The following is a 22,572-nucleotide window of genomic DNA, read 5'->3' as shown; positions in this document are numbered from 1 at the left end:
TGAGGTACAAGAAGAGCGGAGGAGTGGCCCCTTGTTCTGGAAAGACTCAGTGAAGCAGTATAGAACAAAATCAGAACGGGGAAGTGGGAAGGGTTGGGTGGGAAAACAGGGGGAGGGAAGGGGACTGATGGGACTTTCGGGGAGTGGGGGTCCAGAAAAGGGGAAATAATTTGAAATGTAAATAGATATATCAATAAATTAAAAAAATATGAAGTGTAAGAAATTTAACTAATTAATTAAAATTAAAAAAATAAAATCTGCAGTCACAAAAAAATATAGGTAGCTAATGGGGAGTGAGAAGACATACACATGTGAATGTAGGTTTAGTTGTCACAAGACAAAAGACATTTTAAATTTTGTTTCATTGGGGACTTTAAAATATGTAAACTCTTTTTGGGGTAGGAGATTAGGAAATGTTGATTATATCTTACTTGAGAATGAGTATTTGTATACATCATTGTTGGTTTCTGTTGTCTTAATTATTATTGATAAAGGGTTGATAAATAGACAGGAAAAGGAACAAACCAGTATAGACAGCTTTGAATAGAGTAACATGCAGTCAGAATCACCTTTCTGAAAGATCCTCAGTCTAGTGATTACATGAAATAAGCAACTAGACTCCAAGGTACAAATCATATTAGAATTCCAAACATAGTATGAATTAATGTCAAAATAATATACTTGCTCATCATAGCTGAGAAGAAGCTTTAGATACATGACAAGAAATATGGGTAAGATAAAACACCCCAAATAAAAGACACAAAATGCAGATTCAAATCAGTTTAACAGTCCATAAAATGTGAAAAGAAAGAGTAATGCACAAATAGAGGTCATTGTATTCCTGCAAATAGATTATATAGGAAATGAATACAAGCAGAGTAAAAACATAGAGCTAGTATAATGGCACCAATAGCCTCAATTTTAGGTCAAAGGAAGAGAAATCATGACTGGAGAACAACAAAAATTTTGAGAGAAGAAGGATGCAAATGAGAAAGAGAATTCAACTTAATTTCCAAAGTATAGAGGAAGTCCTTAATGCACACCATGTACTGAACTGGAAGACTACCTCTTGGTTACCTTATGCCTTTGTAAATGTGATTAGGTCATTGCAGTATGGTGTGGCCAGTTCTGCAGGAGATGCTGCTCAATAGGCAACTACACCACATAAAAGGCACAGATAGGTGTGGAGACAATTTCCAAGGGATGCTATGATTCAAGCTGAGGTCTCACAGACAAGAAATATTCTCCAAGTACCCAAAGGATTCTTTATCCCAATATAGAGAGAGTTGATAACACAAGTTCACTCTAGCCAAAAATTAGAAACAGCCATTAGATGTTTGTCAGCAAACACATGATAAAGAGAGCTTACTACAATAACACAGTGAAGAAAATATGGAATTCTGTAACTAAATGGATATGGATAGAAAATTCCATCCTGACTGAAGTAACACAGACCCAAAGACAGATAAGCTACATATTCACTTATATGTGGACCCTAGCTGTTAAACTCTTTGATAACCAGGCTACAATCTGTATAACCTCAGAGATTAGGTAAATAATTAGGGCCTGGGGTATAAAGGATGAATCTCCATAGGAAGGGCAAATAAAATAGGTACTTACAGATGGATGTTGATGATGGCATTTGGGGGATTTAAACAATAGAATTCAACTGTGGTGGGAAACAAGAGAGTTTTAACAGAGACAATAAATGTAGGACATTTAAATCCAAGGGTCATTTGAGGGGTCATAAGGAATCCTAATACAGTACAAGCTTTACTGGGCAAACAAACCACACTTATGGGCAGGGCCCATAACCAACAGGAGATTGTCGATACAAAATGAGCTCTGAGTATGCTAATGTATGTGACTCTGGGTGTATATGTGTTTCTTGTACTTTTTATTTGGTGTTGTTTTTTCCTATTCCAGTTTGTTAGTTTATATCATCATCACCACCATCATAGAGAGAAAGAACGGGTGTGTATTTGTGTGGGTGAGAGAGTGAGGAGGCTCTGGGAAGAGTTGGAGACAGGGAACCATAATGAGAGCATAGTGCATGACAAGTCTGTTTTAAATAAATATACATAATATCAGAGAAAAGGAATGAAAAGCAGAAGAGAACTCTGACAGAAGAGACTCTCTGACCAACTTGACTTGCATGCGAGTCACTGGAGGAGCGCTGGTGCTGCAGTTCTGTAGCTTGTCAGTCATTCACGGATGTGTGCTATTAGGATGCAGCTGCCTTTTTGTCACCTGAGCTCCTATCATAAATTTCCCACCCATAATACTATCCATAACTTTAATAAATTCATTGGTTCATGCATATGCATAGACCAAAAGCAAAACAAACATCAAAAAGCTCTATTGTATAGAAGAAGAGATCAAGGAAAAGCGTACTAGGCAAAATAAATTACCTACGTAGGGGAAATAAATAGAATGAAGATACAGGTGATGATACCTGCTGACAGAAGCAAAATGGCCAAGTCTTTGACTCTGACACTTATGATGTCAATAGTGAAGTCTGATAACAGACACTTCTGTGGAGTGATATAGACTGAAGTAGGATTTCAATGAACGGAAGCTTGGGTTGAGGAGTACGAAACTGAGGTGTGTTGGGGAGGGCTGCTTTTCACAGTTTGTACAGAAGAAAATAAATGTCCAAAAGTTAGCACATGATAGCGTTCAAAATGGCGAAAATCAGAAGAGCTTTTGTTTTGAGGTCAGAAAAAACAAACAAAAAACAAAAACTTACGACATTATAAGTAAGGAAGATAAAAAAAATCCAGAAAATTTACAAAGAAATTTAAATTTAAAATATGTCTTGTCAGCCATACTACAAATGTTTATAAAAATCTCCATTCTGTTTTTCAGAACATCATTCCAAAATAAACCACCAAGCTCTCTTGGTAGTGCTAGCACATGTTTTAAATAAACAAGAAAATTATAGAAAGCCAATTCAAACTCAAATACTCTGATTCTCAGTATTTCCACTCTGAGGTCAGCATACGAGCCATGAAAGCTAACTGATGAATTCTGCATTGTCACATTTGAATGGGCAATGGCATCTTTCAAAGTAAGCATTTGGTGTTAGGATTTATTTTGTTTTCTTCAAGAGGGCTGACTTAATAAAAAACACTTGATGTGTCGCAAGAACGTTAGTATGGAACAGATGTGTCGAGATTATTTCATGTGTTATATTACAAACTGTAAACATCTATCAAGTCTGCAGGATATGAAAACACACAGTGCAAGAAAAGCAGAATAGTGCGACATGCATTAACACTTGATTCAACATCTATTATATATATTTTTCTGAGACAGAAAACTAGCCAACTAAAAATGATGGAAGTTTTAAAATGGTGGAGTGTATAGGAGAGTTTCATGAAGGTAGATAACAAACTTACATTTTTTTCACACAATTGTTGTGTTGACAATTCTTAATATAACAAAATATCTAAATGATCTGATACTTTTCCCTACATGCCCCACTTATTGGCCTCATATTCCTTATCCCCTAGTGAGAGACTGCTGATGTGAAAGACAGTCTATGATTGAGAAGCTACCTTTCCATCGACACTGTCAGAAATATCATTTGTGCTGGATTATTCCTCAACTATGTCCTATTGTTGTATTAAGAGGCCTTAGTACAGTGCTATAAAATAAAGAAGCTATTCAAACATCCAATGATACTTATAACATATTCACACTAAGCACATTGTTTGAACCAACTACTGGCAATTTCACCATCTCTCTCCAGGAGGTTAAGTAATTACGTTTTTCCTTAGATATGTGAACTGGAAAAAAATTCAAGTGTGGAAAAGTAAGATTATACCACTGCATATGGGGAACATTTTTAAAGCAACTTACCAGTAGCTTGCAGAGTGATAGGTGATCACCTGGAAAATGCTGAGGCAAAAGCTATAAAAATATGAAGATCACCCTATTTCGTCCCAATGATAAGGTTTTAAAATATTTTGTAGGGGTTTTTTTTTTTATTTTTTACTTGTGTATGTGTGAATGAGATGGGGAAGGAGGGAAAGGGGAGAGAGAGAGAGAGAGAGAGAGAGAGAGAGAGAGAGAGAGAGAGAGAGAGAGAGAGAAGTAGGGAGGGGAGAAAGAATGTGTATATGTACTTGTGTACGGCGTGTGCCTGTGGAAGACAGAAGAAGCTGGTAAACACCAGAAGACTAGAGTTATAAGCTTTTGTGACCTGCATGCCATACATGTTGGGAAAGCAAACTCCAATTCTGCGCAAAAGCATTAAGCCCTTGTGACCACTGAGGCATCTCTCTAGGTCTTCCTCACTATGTTTTAATTTATATATAAAGATTTCTATATATTCCATTTTTGTTAGATTTTCCCGAAAATCTAGTGTCATATTAAATATAATACTATATTAGTTACCACGCCCAGATATTTAAAAAGTATTAAAGACTACAATTTTTTTTCTGTGTACACATATACATGCATGCTTGTATCATGTTATGGATGTAGTCAGGGGACCACATGCAGAAGGAATTCTTTCTCTCCTTCTATCATGTGTGATCTGCATATTGAATTCAGGTCATAGGACATGCTACCAAGGAGCTTTACCTGAGAGCCCAACTTCTAAATCAGTGGTTCTCAGTCTTCTTAATGCTGAGTCCTATAATAGAGTTTCTCATGATGTGGTGACCCCCAACCATAAAATTACTTTTGTTGCTACTTCAGAGCAATAATTTTGCTGCTGTTATTAATTATAAATAGTGGTGTTTTGGGGGTGTTTTATTGGAATCATGACCCACAGCTTGTGAACCAGTGTATGTTGTTGAGTATGTTGGTAAGTCTTCAATTAAGTGGCTAAAAGAACTACAGAAAGCAGCTCCTGAGAAGAATTCTCCAACACACATATAGAAACATTATTTCAGGGCAACATCAATTTAATGTATTGGGTCTTCAAGTTGATAACCATTCAGCTTTGAATCTAGTCACTCTAAATTTCTTTCTCCTTTTACATTCATAGTTTAAAATCCATGGAAAATATGTAATCAAGATAGGCAAAATATTTTTATAAATCCACTGAATCTGTAGGACAACAAAATGTGAATCTATATTGATCGTTTTATGATAATGCTTTCTTAGGATTCTAAAATCAACATTGAAAAACCCTTTACAACTCTCCTAGCATAGGTTTTATATTTGTTATTGTATTTTCTCCAGAATTTTGATTCTATTGATTTTTTTCATTAACACTATAAAAACAGGTGGTGGTTATTTTCTTCATATTTGTTTTCCTTTTGAAAGTAAACTTTACTAACTTTTAAAGTAAAGACTCTATAACAATGCTTGCTGTGGTCATCTTTCTTTCACCAGTATTATCCAGGTCTACTCACCAAGAACAGTCAGTTAAATAAGGGTCCTGTATACAGTATCCCTTCTATTTTGTTACCTCGTATAAAACTGTTGTGTTTCCATGTAGAAGAGGTCCATAGCAAATATAGGAATGTCCAACAACCCAGCCTAAGTCAGAAGCTGCCCACCACACCTAAAAAAAAATAAAAACGACAATAAAATTTATGTCTTAGTCAGAGAAATACCATGTGATGTAAATGTAAAATTGGAGCAGGGAGTGGTGGTGCATGCCTGTAATCCCAGCACTTGTGAGGCAGACAGGCGGATTTCTGAGTTTGAGACCAGCCTGGTCTACAGAGGGAGTTCCAGGACAGCCAGGACTATACAGAGAAACCCTGTCCTGTCTTGAAAAACCAAAACAAAAATAAAAATAAAAAACCCAAAAAAGTAAAATCATGGTTACCTCTCCAGGTTTGAGTCCATATATGGAAGACATTGTCCAGTTCAACATGACAGCATATCCACCAGTGGGTCTAACAACACCCTTAAAGAGAATGGACATGAAGTTAACATTTTGAAAAATGTTGAAAGATTCACTGTCTTCATACAATCTCCCATAAAATTTACAGATTTAAATTATTCATTATTATGTAAGCTACAAATTACATTGACTCATGTATAATTGTATTTAAATTGCTATTTCTTTTAATTCTCTAATAGAAATTCCAGAACATATATGTTCATCATTACTATTTATAGAAAAGCAATGTTAGATGACATTCTGAATGGTATATGAAAACATTCAATTTTACTGTCATATATAATATAATTTCAGTGGTAATACATAGTTTTAATATTACATTAACAGAGCAAAATTGAAACTACTCAACTTTGTAGTGAAAATTAAATGAAATTTATCAAAAAGCTAAATGAAGTTATCAGTTTAAAGTATAGACCAACATAAGAACAGTCATTCCCTATGGCGATGACAATATGCTTCTTAGAGGAAACAAAGTTACATCCTAATTGAGACCTAATTACACTGCTAAGTGGGAATCACACAGAACGATATAGGAGTTCAGAACTCTGTACAATGAATCCTGATGAGTCAGCCTTGAGGCTAACAGATGTGTTTTATGTTGTGTTTGGGACAAATCAAGGCATTATTACATTTTCACAAGTCTGTTTCCAGTACCTTCCCTTAACGCTGGAAACTGCAAACTCAACAGAGAATATTTGAAAAGTGGGCACATGAGTCACCAAGATAAGACTGAATGAATAAATATAATAACCTACACTAAAATCAGTGTGAGTTAATGATAAATATAATAATTAGATCTGTTTATTTCACCATTAAAATATTAGCGGTCATTAGTGCCAAAAGACATGGCTATTGAAATGAGTTAGCAAATGAGTACTGAGTAAAAACAACAATTTAAAATTCGTATGCCCTTCAAATCATCTCTGAGTTGTTTTCTTCAAAACATTATGCTATGCAATAGGCTAAGCATGCCCTAATTAAAGGATGTTCTCTTAGTTGTACACTTTTTGTATCATTGTGCAATTTTAACACATATACATGATTCAGGAGATGAAAAAGAAAAATAAAACAAATAAAAGACACTGACTTTGCTGTAGCTATTATTGTTGCTCTCCACAGGTTGCACCAATTATATATAGGCATCAAACTGTGGAGCATATTGTATCTACTAACAATATCTTGTCTCTTGGCAAGCACCAGGTGCAGCTTTATTGGCATTTGAGAACTATTTTCTAAGTTGTATGATGCAATTAGCATGCAGCTGGTTCTCTTCTTCACTTTGGAAATATTAGAAATTATAAGACTCTGTCTAATAACCATTCAATACATACTTAGTGACCAAATCTCAATACTCTAGAAGAATTCTATCCTACCTTCCTTTGCTAATTAGTTTCAATTAAAATGTGTTGGCTTTTTATGGCCTAAGAACTTAAAGTTTGGGGTATTAATAATTTTTCCTAAAAGCCTTCCATCCTTTTGAATAGGAAACATCATACAGTTTCTTTTGTATACTATATGTTTATATATATTACAGTAGAGAACACTAATACCAGCAATGATTTCAACTATGGTGTTTTAGAAGTTTATTTTCACTACACCCAACACGGCATTTTATTTTATTTTATTTTATTTTATTTTATTTTATTTTATTTTATTTTATTTTATTTTATTTTATTTTATTTTATTTTATTTTATTTTATTTTATTTGAAAAAAAGGCTTTATGCAAGCAGTTCTTATATTCTGAGGTTCATTTTTTTACTGGACTTGTACAACTATTTTAATTGTTACTCAAAATACAGGTACCATGTTATACTCCAAAGACTCAAAATAACTAAAGTAGAAGGTAGGCTCAAGTGAGGAAGCTAGAATCTCACTTAGAAGGAGGAATAAAATAGTCATAAGGGGCAGATGGAGGGAAGGAACTGGAAGGGATGGGTAATGGGTAGAAGAATGAGGGAGGCAGGATCAAGTGTGGGAAAGGATAGGAGTGATGGATAGAGGACCATGAAAATGAATGAAAATCCTCAATTGACAGGGGTTAGGAGGTAGGGGGTATCTCCCGGTTGAGACAGAGACCTGGAATAAGGGTGGCACCCAAGAATCAATTAGGGTGACCTCAGTTGTGAATCACTACATTGAGGATTCAACCCCAAATTTATCCTGTATATACTTCCACATCCTGCAGGGATAGGGAATGAAGCAGAGACTGAGGGAAAGGCCAAGCAATAAAGAGCCCAACTTGAGACCCATCCTATGGGTCAGCACCAATCCCTGACACTACAGATGATACTCTGTTAAGTTTGCAGACAGGAGCATATTGCTGACTCAGATAGATATAGACACCCATAGCCAAATAGTGAATGGAGTTTGAGGACACTTATGGAGGAAAGGAGAGAGAATGAAGGCCCCCAAAGGGGTAGGAACTCCATAACAAGACCAACACAGTCAACTAACATGGCCCCTGGGGAACTCAGAGACTGAACCACCAACCAAACAACATACAGCAGCTGGACCTAGGCCTCTCCATACATATGTAGCAGAGGTGCAGCTCGGTCTTCATGTGGGGTCTTCAACTGAAACAGGGGCTATCCCAAAAGCTGTTGGCTGTTCCTTGGATATCTTCTTCTCCTGGGCTGACTTGTCTAGTCTCAGAGGGACAGGAAGTGACTAGCCTTGCACTAGAAGGGCATGGGACGTAGAAGGAGGATTGTGGGAGGGGGTGACCAGGATGAGGCAGTGAGCAAGTTGTAAAATGAATAAGTAAAAAGGTATAATTAAATTAAAAAAATTAGTCAGCATCAATTCATTAATCAACTATAGTTATATAATTTTCCCAGGCATCCTAAAATATTCAGACAGTTTATAGACTATAAACTTCTGGGACTTCTTAATGATGTAGAAATAAGGAATGACACCAACTCATATTAGCAGTGTGGATATTTTATGAGTTTAAAAGTTAAAAAAAAGTAAATATTTGATTTTAACAGACATTACTATAAATATAAACTTGGTAATAAAACAGGGAGAAAAGTATGTTTGTTTCTTTCCTATAACTATGGTTGTCAGGTAATGATAATTGCAATGTGAAGGAGAAATGATGTTCAGACTTTGAACACCAACTTGTTGCATTCAAAGTTAGAGAAATTAATTAGAATCTAAATATAGATTTTTTTTTAAAAGAGTGATTCTTTCTATATTGCCAAGGCTGGACTCAAACACCTGGGCCCAAGCAACTGTCTTTAGCTTCAAGTACAAGAAACAATAGGTGTGTTTGCCAAGCATAGTAATAAATGGATAATTTTAAAGTATATATATTGAATATTGTGGTTAAGGTAAAAGTATTTATTCAAGAGTAATGTTTCCCTCTAAAATGCAAGTCTGAGGTATTTCAGTCTTTTTAGTGTCTGTTACCACTTTCTATCTGTATTTATATTCTATCTTAAATGTAAAAGGCTTAGGAATCGAATGCCATCTCAGAAAAGTCCCACACAGCACCAACATTCTGGACTCTGCAGGATCAGAAGTAAGTTTTATGATAATAATAATAAAAAAAGCTGAAAGCTCTTCATGTGATTCTTATTACCCCAAAGAAAGCCTGAAATGAGTACTGTTTCACAATGGGAAATACACAAATTAGATACTATTTTATTTTTGACCACATACAGTATTGAAAATAATCAAATTCAATGTGTATGAAAGGCAAGGATGGTTATGGGAAGAAAGAGTCAGTTTCCTTCAGGGGTGAGGCCCTGACAAAGTGTATACCACAAAATGGACATCTGGTTCATGTTTTGTCTGAATAAGAAACTAAACAGTGAAGTGATTAAGCACCTGTATCAACGAGACAATAGTTTGAGAAAAGTTCTTTTTCCTTCCAGGAGAAATCCTTCTAAGCCATAGAACTTAGTGAAGCATCATAGAAGAGATGGCATGTTTTCATCTGATATATTTCATCAAATACAAAATCTCTAGCTATAGGTTCTTATGAACTCTGAGACTATCCCTGAAGAGGTTTTTTTTCTTTTTATTTATTTGTTTGCAGCTATATAATTTCTTATTAATCTGTACAACTCTGAGTTAAGGGGTTAAAATGTAGCAAGTTCAGCACTTTACCAGCAAGCATTGTACCAGAGATGGGGAAAAGGTCATTTCTTTGTATTACTCTTGATCTCTCTACTACCTGTTCCCCAGGATGGGGAAGAGGAATAAGTCCACACAGTAGGAACAAAATTTACAAAAGTGCTGTGAATGTATAAAAAGCCTGTTCTACATCTTTCCTTCCCTGCCTTAATTTCAGCCCATCCTACATCTTGTGATTCCCCATTATTCTTTTCTTTTTTTCTTCTTTCTTTTTTTGGCAATGAAGCTTTTCAAAAATCATTCTCTGGCCATCAGAGTCCTTCCAAGGTAGCAAATTTGAGTGGAGATAAAGGTGATCATTATTAAAGTCTTTTGAATTGCAGTCATGAGTAGCAGACAGAATATGAAAAACACAACAAAACTAACTTGTATAATAAGTAGTTCGGTCATAGATGCTTAAATATTGATTGCAGCCAACAGGAAAACTTCTCACTCAGCTCCCAGTGAACCCTGGAGTTGGTAGATATAGATGCAAATACCATCCTGACATACATCTACAAATTCAACTGAAGCACCAACTAGCAAATATAGACGTAATTAATGTATGCATGTCAGATATAAAGGATGTGAGATGTGTGTAGGTACTTATAGGTATAGACATACAGTATTTATAGCACATGTATAGAGGTCAGAAGAAACACTCTGCTGTTGATCCTTGCCCTCTGCTTTATTTAAGACAAAGAGCTGAGATTCACCGATGCTTTATCCAGACTCACAAATGTGTGAACTTCCAGACTCCTGTCTGCCTCCCACCTTAAGTAGACACCATGGGATTACAGACACATGTGCTCTCCTGGTGCAGCTTGGTATGTGGAATCAGAGGATCTGACCTCGAGTTATCAGACTTATGTGCCAAGCAGCTTACCCACTGAGCCATTCTCCAGATCCAGAGTGTTTTCAAGCACTTTAAATACTTACAAATACCTTTTTTTTCCTAAGGAAAAAAAAGCTGCATGGTGGCATAAATTTATAGGACAATGTTTTGTTACTGCAAATACACTCATCTTATCTTCAAAGTTTCCAACACAATTAATTTTTATTATGCCTTTAAAATGAAATAAGTGTTATGGGCATAAAAAAAAAGGAGGCTGTGAAGCAGACAAGCGACAGAAAAATTGTTCACCAAATACTGTGAAGTCCTGCCTTAGTCATAAATAATAAAACTGCATGGAATAAAAGCAGATGAGATATATTCCAAGACATGCACTAACACGTAAAATGTACATTAATGTCAGTGGCATAAAGGTCTAATGTCAATGTATACCAAACATTTACAATTCTTAAGTATCCCAAAAGGAAGAAAATATGTTTGAAGGTCTATAAGATATCTTGCCATTTTGTGTGCAGGAATTCCCTACTAACTGAAACAATTCATTATGCAACAAAGACGAGGGTTATAATTGTAAAGAAAGTAATAAAACCTAAAAGACCCAAGAGCTTAGGAATTTGCAAGCTTCAAAAGGCTCTCCCCCAAGGGATCAACAATAAGCAAGTGCAAGAGGAAAGATCACTCTCCAGTAGAGCTGCCTGCACATTGTGTAGGGAGCTCCAAGGATTCTGTGATCATAAGCTGTCACTCACTCATTTGGCAATGCTTTGGACAATGCAGCTAGCTGCCTTTACACAACTTATGCTCTCCACAGCACAACCTCTGACAAATTCATTAGTTCAACATCATAGACTTGGCACAGATTGTTTTTCTGCTCGCTCATCAGTACCCTGTGTAAGGAAATAAGCATGTGTTTATATCTCCTCCTCAAATGTTACATAGTGCACTTGGTGCCTGGACAGTTACTGACAGAACCAGGGTTCACTATGGAGGAGAAATTTCATAGTCATTGCAATAAGTGAGAGCACATACAATGGAAGCTGATTCTACATGGGTAGATTATTTTGATTGTATAGCTACTGTCTTGGGGATTTTATTGATTTTAAGAGACACCATGGCCACCACAACTCTTTTAAAGGAAACACTGAATTGAGGCTGGCTTACAGAGATTTAGTCAATCATCATAGTGGGAAACATGGCAGCATGCAGGTAGACTAGTGCTGGAGGTGGAGCTAAGAGTTCTACAGGCAGCAGGGAATGAACTGGCTTGAGCTTCTGCAATCTCAAAACCCACCCTCTAGTGACACATTTCCTGCTACAAAGTCACATCTATTCCAACAAGTCACACCCCCTAGTAGTGCCACTCCCTACAGACCAAGTATCCAAACACATGAGTCTATGGGAGGCATTCCTATTCAAACCACTGCACTAACTTTCCCTATATTACAAGGGATGTTGTGCCTTCTTACTGTACTGGAATTTGTATGCTTTCTGAAATAAGTGATAAGTCCTGCAATGAAAGCCAAGTCTTCTTTTGTTCTTCCAACTGACTCCCTATGAAGGAAATACCTTGGAGTAACATGCTTCCATGATGAATTAAATCCACCTCAGGAGCATGGGTATGCCTTTACAATACCTGATGGTTTAGGGAATATATTGCAATCCCTAGAAATACCATGTATCTACCTAGACAGGAAGCATACATGCCTGCTGTGTGTCCTTTGCTGTGCACAGTAATAAATACAATTGAGACAGAGTTGTCTTCACAGAAAAAAAATGCCCATATAAGTGGAGAATTGCAATGGAAACAGACATTTACATGTTATCTTCCACAAAAGCCTGTGATTGGGGAAGGGGAATAGAATAAAAGAGAGGATGAAATGGACTTGTTGGTTTGGCATTTCTTAACACTGGCAGACTGCAAGAGAAAGGCAGTACAAGCCAGATATGTGCAGAAGAGTCCCTCTTAACACTTAAACTCTTGAAACTCACATGAAGAATCAGAGAATGAGTCAAGGATAGAATAAGGTTGAAATGAGAAAAAACAAAAATGCCCTTTGGGTCTGAACTTTAATGCAAAGGAAGTGATAAGTCCATCATTCAGCATGTAGATGACGGCTTTGATAATCAGTGCAGGAAACTGAGATAATCAGAGAACAGTCAGCCACTGAAGAGACTGAATTAGTAAAGAATTTCCACAAAAGATTGAATGTGGCTCTTACAGACTGATTTGTGAGGCTGTGGGACATATGCGTTAATAGGATCAGTCTGGGTGCTGTGGAAGTGGAGAAATGGAGTTCCCTAACTTTGCTTCATTCCTGGAGGAAAATGACAGTATACCCTGAAGCAAGATAAGGGAAGACAGTCAATGGTACACTGGCTCATTTGGTCTGAGCCATTAAAGACTGTTGGTTATCACTGACTGATCTCTCCATAAATATCAGAGGCCAGAGGATCTTGGAGGGAGACAGGAATTATTAATGGCACTAATTCCAAGAGAGATCGTAGTTTGATCTCCAGTTCACTGGGCTGGAGAGGACTGTGTTCATTAGAAGAGTTACAGGAAGCTGATTCATCAGATAACAGAGGACTGGCATGGGCTTTGTGATGGTTATAGTCAATTGACAACTTGTCTACATTCTTAATTATCTAAGACACAAACTTCTGTTGAGTCTGGGAAGGATTTTCTGGATTAGATTAATTGAAATAGGAGAAGGCACCCTCTGTGTGTTTGTGTGTGTGTGTGTGTGTGTGTGTGTGTGTGTGTTACCATTCGATGGACTAGGGACCTATAGTGTGTGAGAAAGCTCAGTGTGCCCTTGAATTATGAGGGAAGTACAAAAGACATTTGTCTGTAAAGTTATTTATAGAATATTCTATCTAAGCAACAAGAAAATTATGTAACACAAAATCTGCACTATGTTTGGAGCTGTGAGGAACCTGACCCTGTAGTTCTTAGGCCTTTGGATCTGGCTTTTCAGGGAAAATGTTGGGGAGTCTGAAATACTGCTTAGAAAATCCCTTGAATGTCACAAATATAACTTGATAAGCTAATGCCATCTGCTGGGAGTTTGGAAGGACAAAATGTCATGCTAGGATCAGTTGGCGGTGGCCTTATTCATGTATTTCCAAAATCTATCAGAAACTGGACTAAAGATCACCTATGTTATGTTCTGGGAAATAATCTGGTTGCATTCTGCCTATGCCATGAGAACTTTAGTGTGACTAAATCCAAAAGTAAGGTTAATGTTTTCCAAAAGAAATCTTAAGTAAACAGTCATTAATGAAGCAAGTCATGTTCTAAAGTATTTGTATTTGTTTAGTGTCATTAAAGAGAAATCAACTGTTCTGCACTGATATAACAGGATATGTCTCCTGTGGATTAAATGCTACCCTTGCAAGGCTCCATCTATTAAAAACAGAAATCCAGAAAGCCTAGACTGAGTAGGATGGGACTCCCTGCTAAAAACTACTGTCAAAGACCCTAAGTACACTGAAGGTCAATGCAATCTTGGCTAACGGGGGCGGGGGCAGACTCAACCAACCCCCAGATGAAAAAAATCTAGACAGTGCTATATACTTAGTACTTGATCACAAACATAAAAGATACAAGAGTGAGGGCAATAGGAAATCATGGAACATATGCCAAGGTTCTACAAGGTCACTGCAACCATGCCATGTGAACTAGGGCTGTATTCTGTGCAAATTGCTGAGGTCACTGTGTAAAGTAATGATGATGAAGTCCAAGCGAGGATGTGGGAAATGCCAAGACCATGGAGAGGCTGCCAAGAAAAGCTGGTTACCCAGAGTAGAGGTGGCCCAAGGGATAGGCTTTATGTGCCTTAGGAGGTAGAGTGACTGGAGTAAGCTAGTCAAGGCCTCCCGGGTGATGCCATCACAATCCCCACATGCTGAGTATGGAGCTGCCAGATGTAGAATTTGTCCCCACTGGATTTCAATCTTTTTGTTTCCCTTTTCCTTGCTCTGTCCCCATTTTTTTTCCATATAGAATGGAACTATTTAGTCTGTGACATTATATATAGCAACAATGAAACATGTTTTATTTTTAGTTTTATAGAAGTCTAAATCAATCAATTCTGATTCTTGGAAGAGACGTAGATGTTAGACTCTTCAACAGTATTCGTATTGCTAAAGACTATAAGTTTTTTTTTTTTTATGATGGTCTGAATTCATTTTATACAATGATATGACCAGAAGCTTAAGGGCACAAGGAGTGTAAGTTAATGGTTGAAAATTTGTCTATTTGGGAGCTGGGTTGATGGCTTAGTGGGGGAAGTATCTGCCATGCAAGCATGAAGACCTGAGTTTAGATAGGTAGAACTCAGGGAAGGTTCTATTAAATAGTGTATGGCTATAATCACAGTGAACTACAGAAATGGGAGGCAGAGATATGAGAATCTAGGGCAGTAAATGAGGGACCCCTCTCAACAAAGTGGAAGACAAGAAGCAATATCTTCATTTGTCCTCTGAGCACACATGCCCAATGGCATGTACATGCCCACCCCCCCCCAACACACACACAGAGATACACATACACAAACACACAGAGAGATACAGACACAAACACACACACAGATACAGACACACACACATACACACATATACACACACACATAGAGAGATCCAGACAAACACATATACATACAGACACACATACGCACACAGATACAGACACAAACCTATACACACAGACACACAGACACACACAGACACACACACACAGCCACACACACCCACACACCCACACCCACACACACACACACAGACACACACACATCCACACACACACGCACACACACCCACACACAGCCACACACACACCCACCCACACACACACACACACACACACACACACACACACACTGTGAATACAACATAGCTGCCTCAAAATTTTGCTTTCCTGACTTCTCTATCATGATGGATGGTAGCCTTGAACTGTGCATCAGAGTGTGCATTAAATTCCCTTCTTTAAGCTTTATATTTTATTTGTTTTGTATTTTATGTTTTGTTTTGTTTTGGATTTTTTTGGGGGGAAGGGTGGTCAGGAATTTTGTGGCAGCAATAAGAAGACCAATTAATATGGGACTTTGGTGGCTTTGCTAAGTCACATGTCAGGACATAGGCTTTATGAAGAAGGCTGTAGCAGTTCTAAATGTTTTAGGCTGGCATGTAAGCCAGATATCTAACGTGCTGAAGCAAATGGGAAAGAGAAAGGTGACCAGAAGTTAAAACAAACAAAAGAAGTCAATCCAAGTGAGTGGGAAAAAATGTAGCAAGATCTGGGTTCAGCCAGATGTCCTAGGGAAGAAAACAGAAAACCAGGTGCTATTCCAGTTACATCTGGATTGCTTTAGTAACCCTAGATCTGAATGCCAGATGACTGAAGGAAATTAAATGTGGATTATAGAGGGCTGAATGGTTATGGTAGCCTATTAATGGCAAGTGTAATTCTTTGGGTGAAATAAATGATACACATGATGAGAATATCTCCACACTGTATTGAATGGTGATAATATTTATTTTTTGTGTCCCTTTAACCATTTAAGACCAATGGACAATGCCATAAAAGAGACAATGCTGGGCCTTCAGAAACCCTGCCCAACATGTATAAAATTTGGTTTCACTATATTCTTCTATTTCTGAATGTTTGGAAATATCTGTAATGACAGTATAAACAGCATTTAAGGAGTTTGAAAGAAAGTATTCTGTATAGAAAATCTACAAGTCTCTCTCTCTCTCTCTCTCTCTCTCTCTCTCTCTCTCTCTCTCTCACACACACACACACACACACACACACACACACACACACACATCCCTTGCTAGAGAAGGGTTATATCCCTATGGATTTCTACTAATAATATCCCTGTGGCTTTTGACTAATGTAATTTATTTTGGAATTATAAGGTAGGTCCCTAGTGCTAGAAAATCACATGTGTTGGTTACAGGGCATGGACAAATCAAGATCATATTATAGTGGAAAAATCAAGATCATATTATAGTGGAAAAAATCAAGATCATATTATAGTGGAAGTTCCTTCCCCATTGAGTAGCATTTGTGATACTATGCACACCATTAGGGGTAAATTGTCACTTTTGCTCAGCTTGGTATGGACCTTGTATACTAGACTACCAATATGGCAGACCAATATGTGTCCTTTGGAATAACTGTTATAAGTTCAATCAACTGCTTTCTAATTCAATTTTAGGGTCTTTCTACTGAGGAATGTATTCTTAATATTGTAGCCCAAGACAAAGACCTATACCTGGGGAGGTCAGGTCCCAGAAAGGAAGTGATCACTATTATTTTGTTAAATGGTTATGAGGTATCTGTTAATTGCTATCTAAATATTTTATTTTTATACATAGATTATTAAACACTGATTGGTTGTGGAAGGGAAAATAGTTCTCCAATGGATGGCAATTATCGCAATTTCATAACAGTTCATGTTCCTGAGAATAAGTGACTATTTCCATGGTGTTGTGGCCAAATCTTCCAGCACAAATGAAATAAAATAACCAGACTAAATATTTCAGACCCTCCAAGATTCAGAGAACAGGAAGGAAGGACAAGGGGGGATGCAAGAGCATTGGTAGGGGACAAAGTAGCTATTTCCTCCAGATTCACAATATTCCCTATTGTAGAGGGAAGAGGTTCTTAAAGTGCAGAAACCTAAGGAAATGTACAAAGCTATGAAGGACGAGAATATTAAATGATTTGCAGCACCGACCATTGAGTGGGTAGAAAAACTCTAATGAATTGCTAGAGAAGTGGAAAGTCTCTGGCAGAGTTCCTATGAAATGAGCTTCCAGGGATACAACTTTCATACAGTTTGGTGATACAGTCACCATGCTCCCCTTTGGAATCCTGCACATACGTTCCTGTAAGCAATAGCAGTAAAATCTCAAGGTTGACTGGGATCATTTCTGAGATCTGTCACGGTGCCCATCTGTGGTAAAGAGATATTTATTCACCTCTATCCAGGAAAACTCACACAACGGCTTACCACATGTCATATTTTGTGAAATCCACCCACTCTCTGGTTTGAAAGCCAGACCTCCATCCACACTGATGATCCACAAGGGCTTATTTATATTCAGGTCCCAGTGTGGCTCGTGGGATCAGGCTCATTTCCAATTACTAACTGTACTAGTATTAATATCCCAAAATACACCACACACAATATGTTCAGCGCCTGCCTCCATTCCCAGATCATCTCTTACATGTATTTAAAGTCCTGGTTTCTTTTCACTCTCATTCCTAACTTTGAATCAAGTGTGATTCATACCAACTATTGGTGCTGTTCTCAGTAAAACTCTAAGCCATGCAGCCTGAAAAACACAATCTCCTTGTCTTTGCTGTGCATATCCTCCACCAACTGATTACTGTCTGAATTACATTAGTCATATCCATGTACACCCTCATAGATCAGAACAACTATGAATTACTCCTATTTTATCTAGTTTTCTCCAACACTGAAATAAATTTTCAAAATAGTCCATTAGCTGGGAACAGATAGAATAAAGAAGAAAAGATTGTTTTTAGTTAAGGCATGAATGAAAGATGTGTGTGTTTGTGTGTGTGTGTGTGTGTGTGTGTGTGTTATGTATATATACATTGTCTAGGCTTCTAAAAAAATAAAGTGAGATGTTTGCTGAAATGATCTTCTCAAGTTTGATGAGCTTATGCAATTTTAAATATTAGGGTTATCCTTTCATATTAAGAATTTTATAAAAAAATTATAACTTTGCTGAATTCAAGGTAATTTCATGGAGACATGCCCAGTTGAACTGCATAGGACTTGTGAGTAAGAAAAACAAAATGAGAAAAAATCCTTTGGATTGCTTAAACAAACAAATCTTGGTCTTCAATAATGAAAAAATATCTATTTCTCAAGTAACTAGATTTGTTAAAAAATAGAAATCCTAGATTATAATTCAACAAGACAAATATTGTTTTATATATGCACATGCCTATTTAGATAGCCAACAAAAGAACAAAAGATTATTGGGCATCAACTGCACACAGAACACAATAGAAGAAAACAATGTGATGAAGCTTGTCATTACAGAGCATGTGTTCTCCTACTTGATGCTTTCCTTCTCACACATAACTCTTCCATGGATTTCCTTAAGCTTTCTCTTTAAAGTAAATTTAATGGAGTCATTATCTTAATATGCTTACATTACATTTTCCTTTGTTGCTCTAAATACCTAAGATGATAAATAAATACTACTAAGAGACATATGGAATTTTGAAAGGTTGTTCTTCCTGTAAAATTCTGATTAAATGAATATTGAACCCTCTAATCACGGTAAACAAGGAAATTATGAAGATGCATTCAGAATTCAGGACCTATCACTAACATGCTATTTGTTGATAACATTCATGAATATTGATGCCTTCTTTCTTTTTTTTTTCCTGTAAAAACACCTTTCGTGATAGATTAATGAAAGATGTCAAGTATCTCCTTATTACAAATCAAATAGTTGAATGGTTTGGATAAATTGTCTCTGGCTCAAATTGTCTAGACTTCAACTTCTTATTTATAACAAGGTATTGAATAATTCTTGGTCAAAGGTGTATTTCAAGGCTGGCAAGAGGGTTCAGAAGGTCAAAGTACTTGCCACTCAGTATGATGTCCTGATTTTGATCACTTTAATCCATGAAACAAAAGGAAAGAACCAGCATTCATCTCCTGTCCCTTAATTTTCTCAAGCCTGCTATGGCATACAGGGTTACCCCTTACATACACACATGCACATACACATACAATGCAAATACATGTAAACAACCCACTCCATAATGTATAGAATGTAGTCTTCCATTTTAAAAAATAAGAATACTTTTTCAATCTATCTTTTACTTTCAGTTCAAGAAGAGTGCCACTAATTCATACTAGTACGTTATTATTTGATAATAAATGATATGCATATTTCAAAATATCAAACTTTATTTGAGGAATAATGGAATTGTGTTTAGAATCAAGCTACAACCTGCAAGCATTTTCATTTCCTAATTAGACAGATATACTGCAATGAAAACCTGCCGCTGTGCATATCTCAAAGGAAGCAAATACCTTAGGCAGCCCAGTTGTTCCAGATGTATAGAGAATGTACAATGGATGCTCTGAGAGAACAGGCACGCAGTCATGGGACTGGGCTTTTGCCATTTCTTCTTCCCAGTCAAGATCACGATCTGACATCAAAGGCACTTTCTCCTACACAGCAAAAAGAAATGTAGAAACACGCACATTAAATTGATGAAGTTACAGAAGAACAAAGGAGGGCCTTAATCTTTAAGTTTGAGCATCCATTAGAAAGGTGAGCATTCCCGACACTACACATTGGATTTGTGAATAAATCTCAAAGTTATAAGTTAAAGTAGATTGCTATCTTTTCGCATAACTCAGGGTTTTGATGTTAGTTTGTCTTTCATATGTTGTTACCGCACTCTAGAGCTACCCTTAAGCACTCCAACGTGATACTATCTTGTTTTTTGTTTTGTTTTGTATTGGGTTTTTTTTTTTTTTTTGGTTTTTTTTTTGGTTTATTTGTTTTGTCATTGCTGTTTGTTTTTATTAATACATGACTTAATTAATTCAGAGATATGCTTCAAAATAAAAATATACACAAGTAACTGGAGAAACTAAGTTACAGCTTGGCTTTTTAATTTGGATCCTCTGTCCTTACCAGGAAATATCACCCAATGTATTCAAATATTTTTATACAGGCACATTTGAGTGTAGTACTATGGCTGCCTTTCTAATGGAACAAATCAAGACACCTTCAGGGATAAGAAAAAGTTCCACTTGTATTTTCTCAAGAGGGAAACCAATATTTAAAATTAAAGAGAGTATATAATGGAGTCAAAATTATTTCTTCCTTTTCAGTCATTAATGTAGTAGAAAAGTCTCATTTTTCCTTCTTTAAGAACAAGGATTTGTTGGTACAAATTTTGTGGTAACAGCAATGTCATGAATAGATGTAACTTTAAATAAATGGAAGTGGCCATTAAGAGGGCAGAAATGTGAAGAGTAAGGAGTGGGCTTGCGGAAAAGTCGCACTAACGAGAAAATGCATAAGAGAACATACAAGCTACTTCTTGAAATAACCAGATTCCTTACCAGGGAAGGTATTTGCTTTTGGTGTGTTCTGGTTTGTTTTTTAGTTTGTTTTGGTTTGGATTGATTTGTTTTGAAGACCTGGTCAAACTCTGCGTCTTTGTCTGGCCAGGAACTCCTTATATAGACTTGGCTCCAAAACCAGAGATATTTGCCTACTTTTGCCTGAGGAGTTCAGGGATTAAAGACATGCATCTGGTATATCAGCATATTTATACTCAAGAAATAGGTAAACAGAACGCAATACACAAAGTTCAGCAGAGTAAATGGATAACACAGGCAGACATATATGTAACTATTGACTACATCAAGGGCTACTCTAATAGGCTCTAGGGCATTCACAACACCAAAAACAAACAAAAAGAATTTCATTTTCCAGGATCCCTACTATAAATATTTATATATAATACTATATATTCTATATTCTGGGATACAAATGCTTGTCCCACATTTACATATGCACATTTAGAAATATTCTATAATTTCTAATAATGGAAATTATGCATGAAGGCAGTATGACAAATACAGTATGTCTGAATATATTTATTCACTTGTAGATAAAAGTGTGAATGGAACACTATTTGTAATGCTTATATTTCAAGCATAGCTGAATTCTCTTGCCTCCCTTGGATAGGTAGTAGTGGGTATCAAATAAACAGAACAGCTAACTGTGAGAAAATCATGCTTTCATTTTTTTTATGCGTAAAATAAAAGTAACCAATTTCAAACTATCAAAGCCTTAACATCATAATTGTAGAGCTGTAAAAAGCATCATATTGCAAAATGAAAATCGATGTGTGATTGCAAACAGTTTTGATTTTTCCAAGCCTCTAATGAAATAGGCACTGGAATAAATGGTTATTCCTTAGGCTAAAAAACTATAAGTGTGAATAAAAAGGATCTGATGAAGTAAAGATGGAATTAGCAACATTAACATTTATTATATAAAATGTGCGTGCATGTGTGAGTTTGTGTGTGTGTGTGTGTGTGTGTGTGTGTTTGTATTTCTCTCTATAAGCACTCCATCTTAGATATTAGAATTCTTAACAGCCAGTATTGGGAGAAGACCAGGGTGACAAGAAGTGTGCCTTTGGTTCTGACATAGTTTGCCTGAGGCTTAGGAATAACAGCCAAACTTTTACCTTATTTGGCAAAAGTGGATGCTTGTTAATGAGATGCAATACCCAACCTCATCATTTCTTTCTCTGAAATTCAAAGCAAACCCAATCCATTGGGTTTTTACCGTGTAACCAATAGATCTCATGGAAAGACAAGATATTTGAAAAGCCTTCATTCCTCTATAGAGACATGTAGGAGAATGGGCAAAGGGTATGGGGGTGTGTGAAACAGTCATGTGGGGTAAGGAGCTAAAACAATTTTATTCAAAGAAGAGAATCCTATTAAAATGTTAATAAGGAGACTTTATATCTAAATATGATGTGTGTATGGGGTAGAAGATATAGCATATATCTTGTTTAAAAGTTATCAAACCCGAGTGTGAATGTTGCTCTGTCATTTAAAGGAGACTGTGGGTATTTGATGATTCGTGACTCTGTTTCTTCAACAATAAAATGGAACTAGTTATAAGACC

The 22,572-nt window shown here is 36.6% G+C and overlaps 1 protein-coding gene across 1 annotated transcript in view; it reads right to left on the bottom strand.

Annotated features, from left to right (window-relative positions):
- The window catches only part of Acss3 (acyl-CoA synthetase short chain family member 3), a 209,998-nt gene that overhangs the window by 111,906 nt on the left and 75,520 nt on the right, over positions 1-22,572 (bottom strand). Inside the window, exons 5-7 of the mRNA XM_052165757.1 lie at positions 19,938-20,078; positions 5,792-5,872; positions 5,426-5,521 (exon numbers count right to left, since the gene is read on the bottom strand). Of these exons, the coding sequence (XP_052021717.1) occupies positions 5,426-5,521; positions 5,792-5,872; positions 19,938-20,078 (318 nt within the window). The remainder of the gene's footprint in view (positions 1-5,425; positions 5,522-5,791; positions 5,873-19,937; positions 20,079-22,572) is intronic.

This window comes from Apodemus sylvaticus, chromosome 20 (assembly GCF_947179515.1).
Source record: "Apodemus sylvaticus chromosome 20, mApoSyl1.1, whole genome shotgun sequence".
Lineage (NCBI taxonomy): Eukaryota > Metazoa > Chordata > Mammalia > Rodentia > Muridae > Apodemus > Apodemus sylvaticus.
The sequence above is the reverse complement of the archived record's forward strand: the minus strand, read 5'-3'. Positions and strand labels throughout refer to the sequence as shown.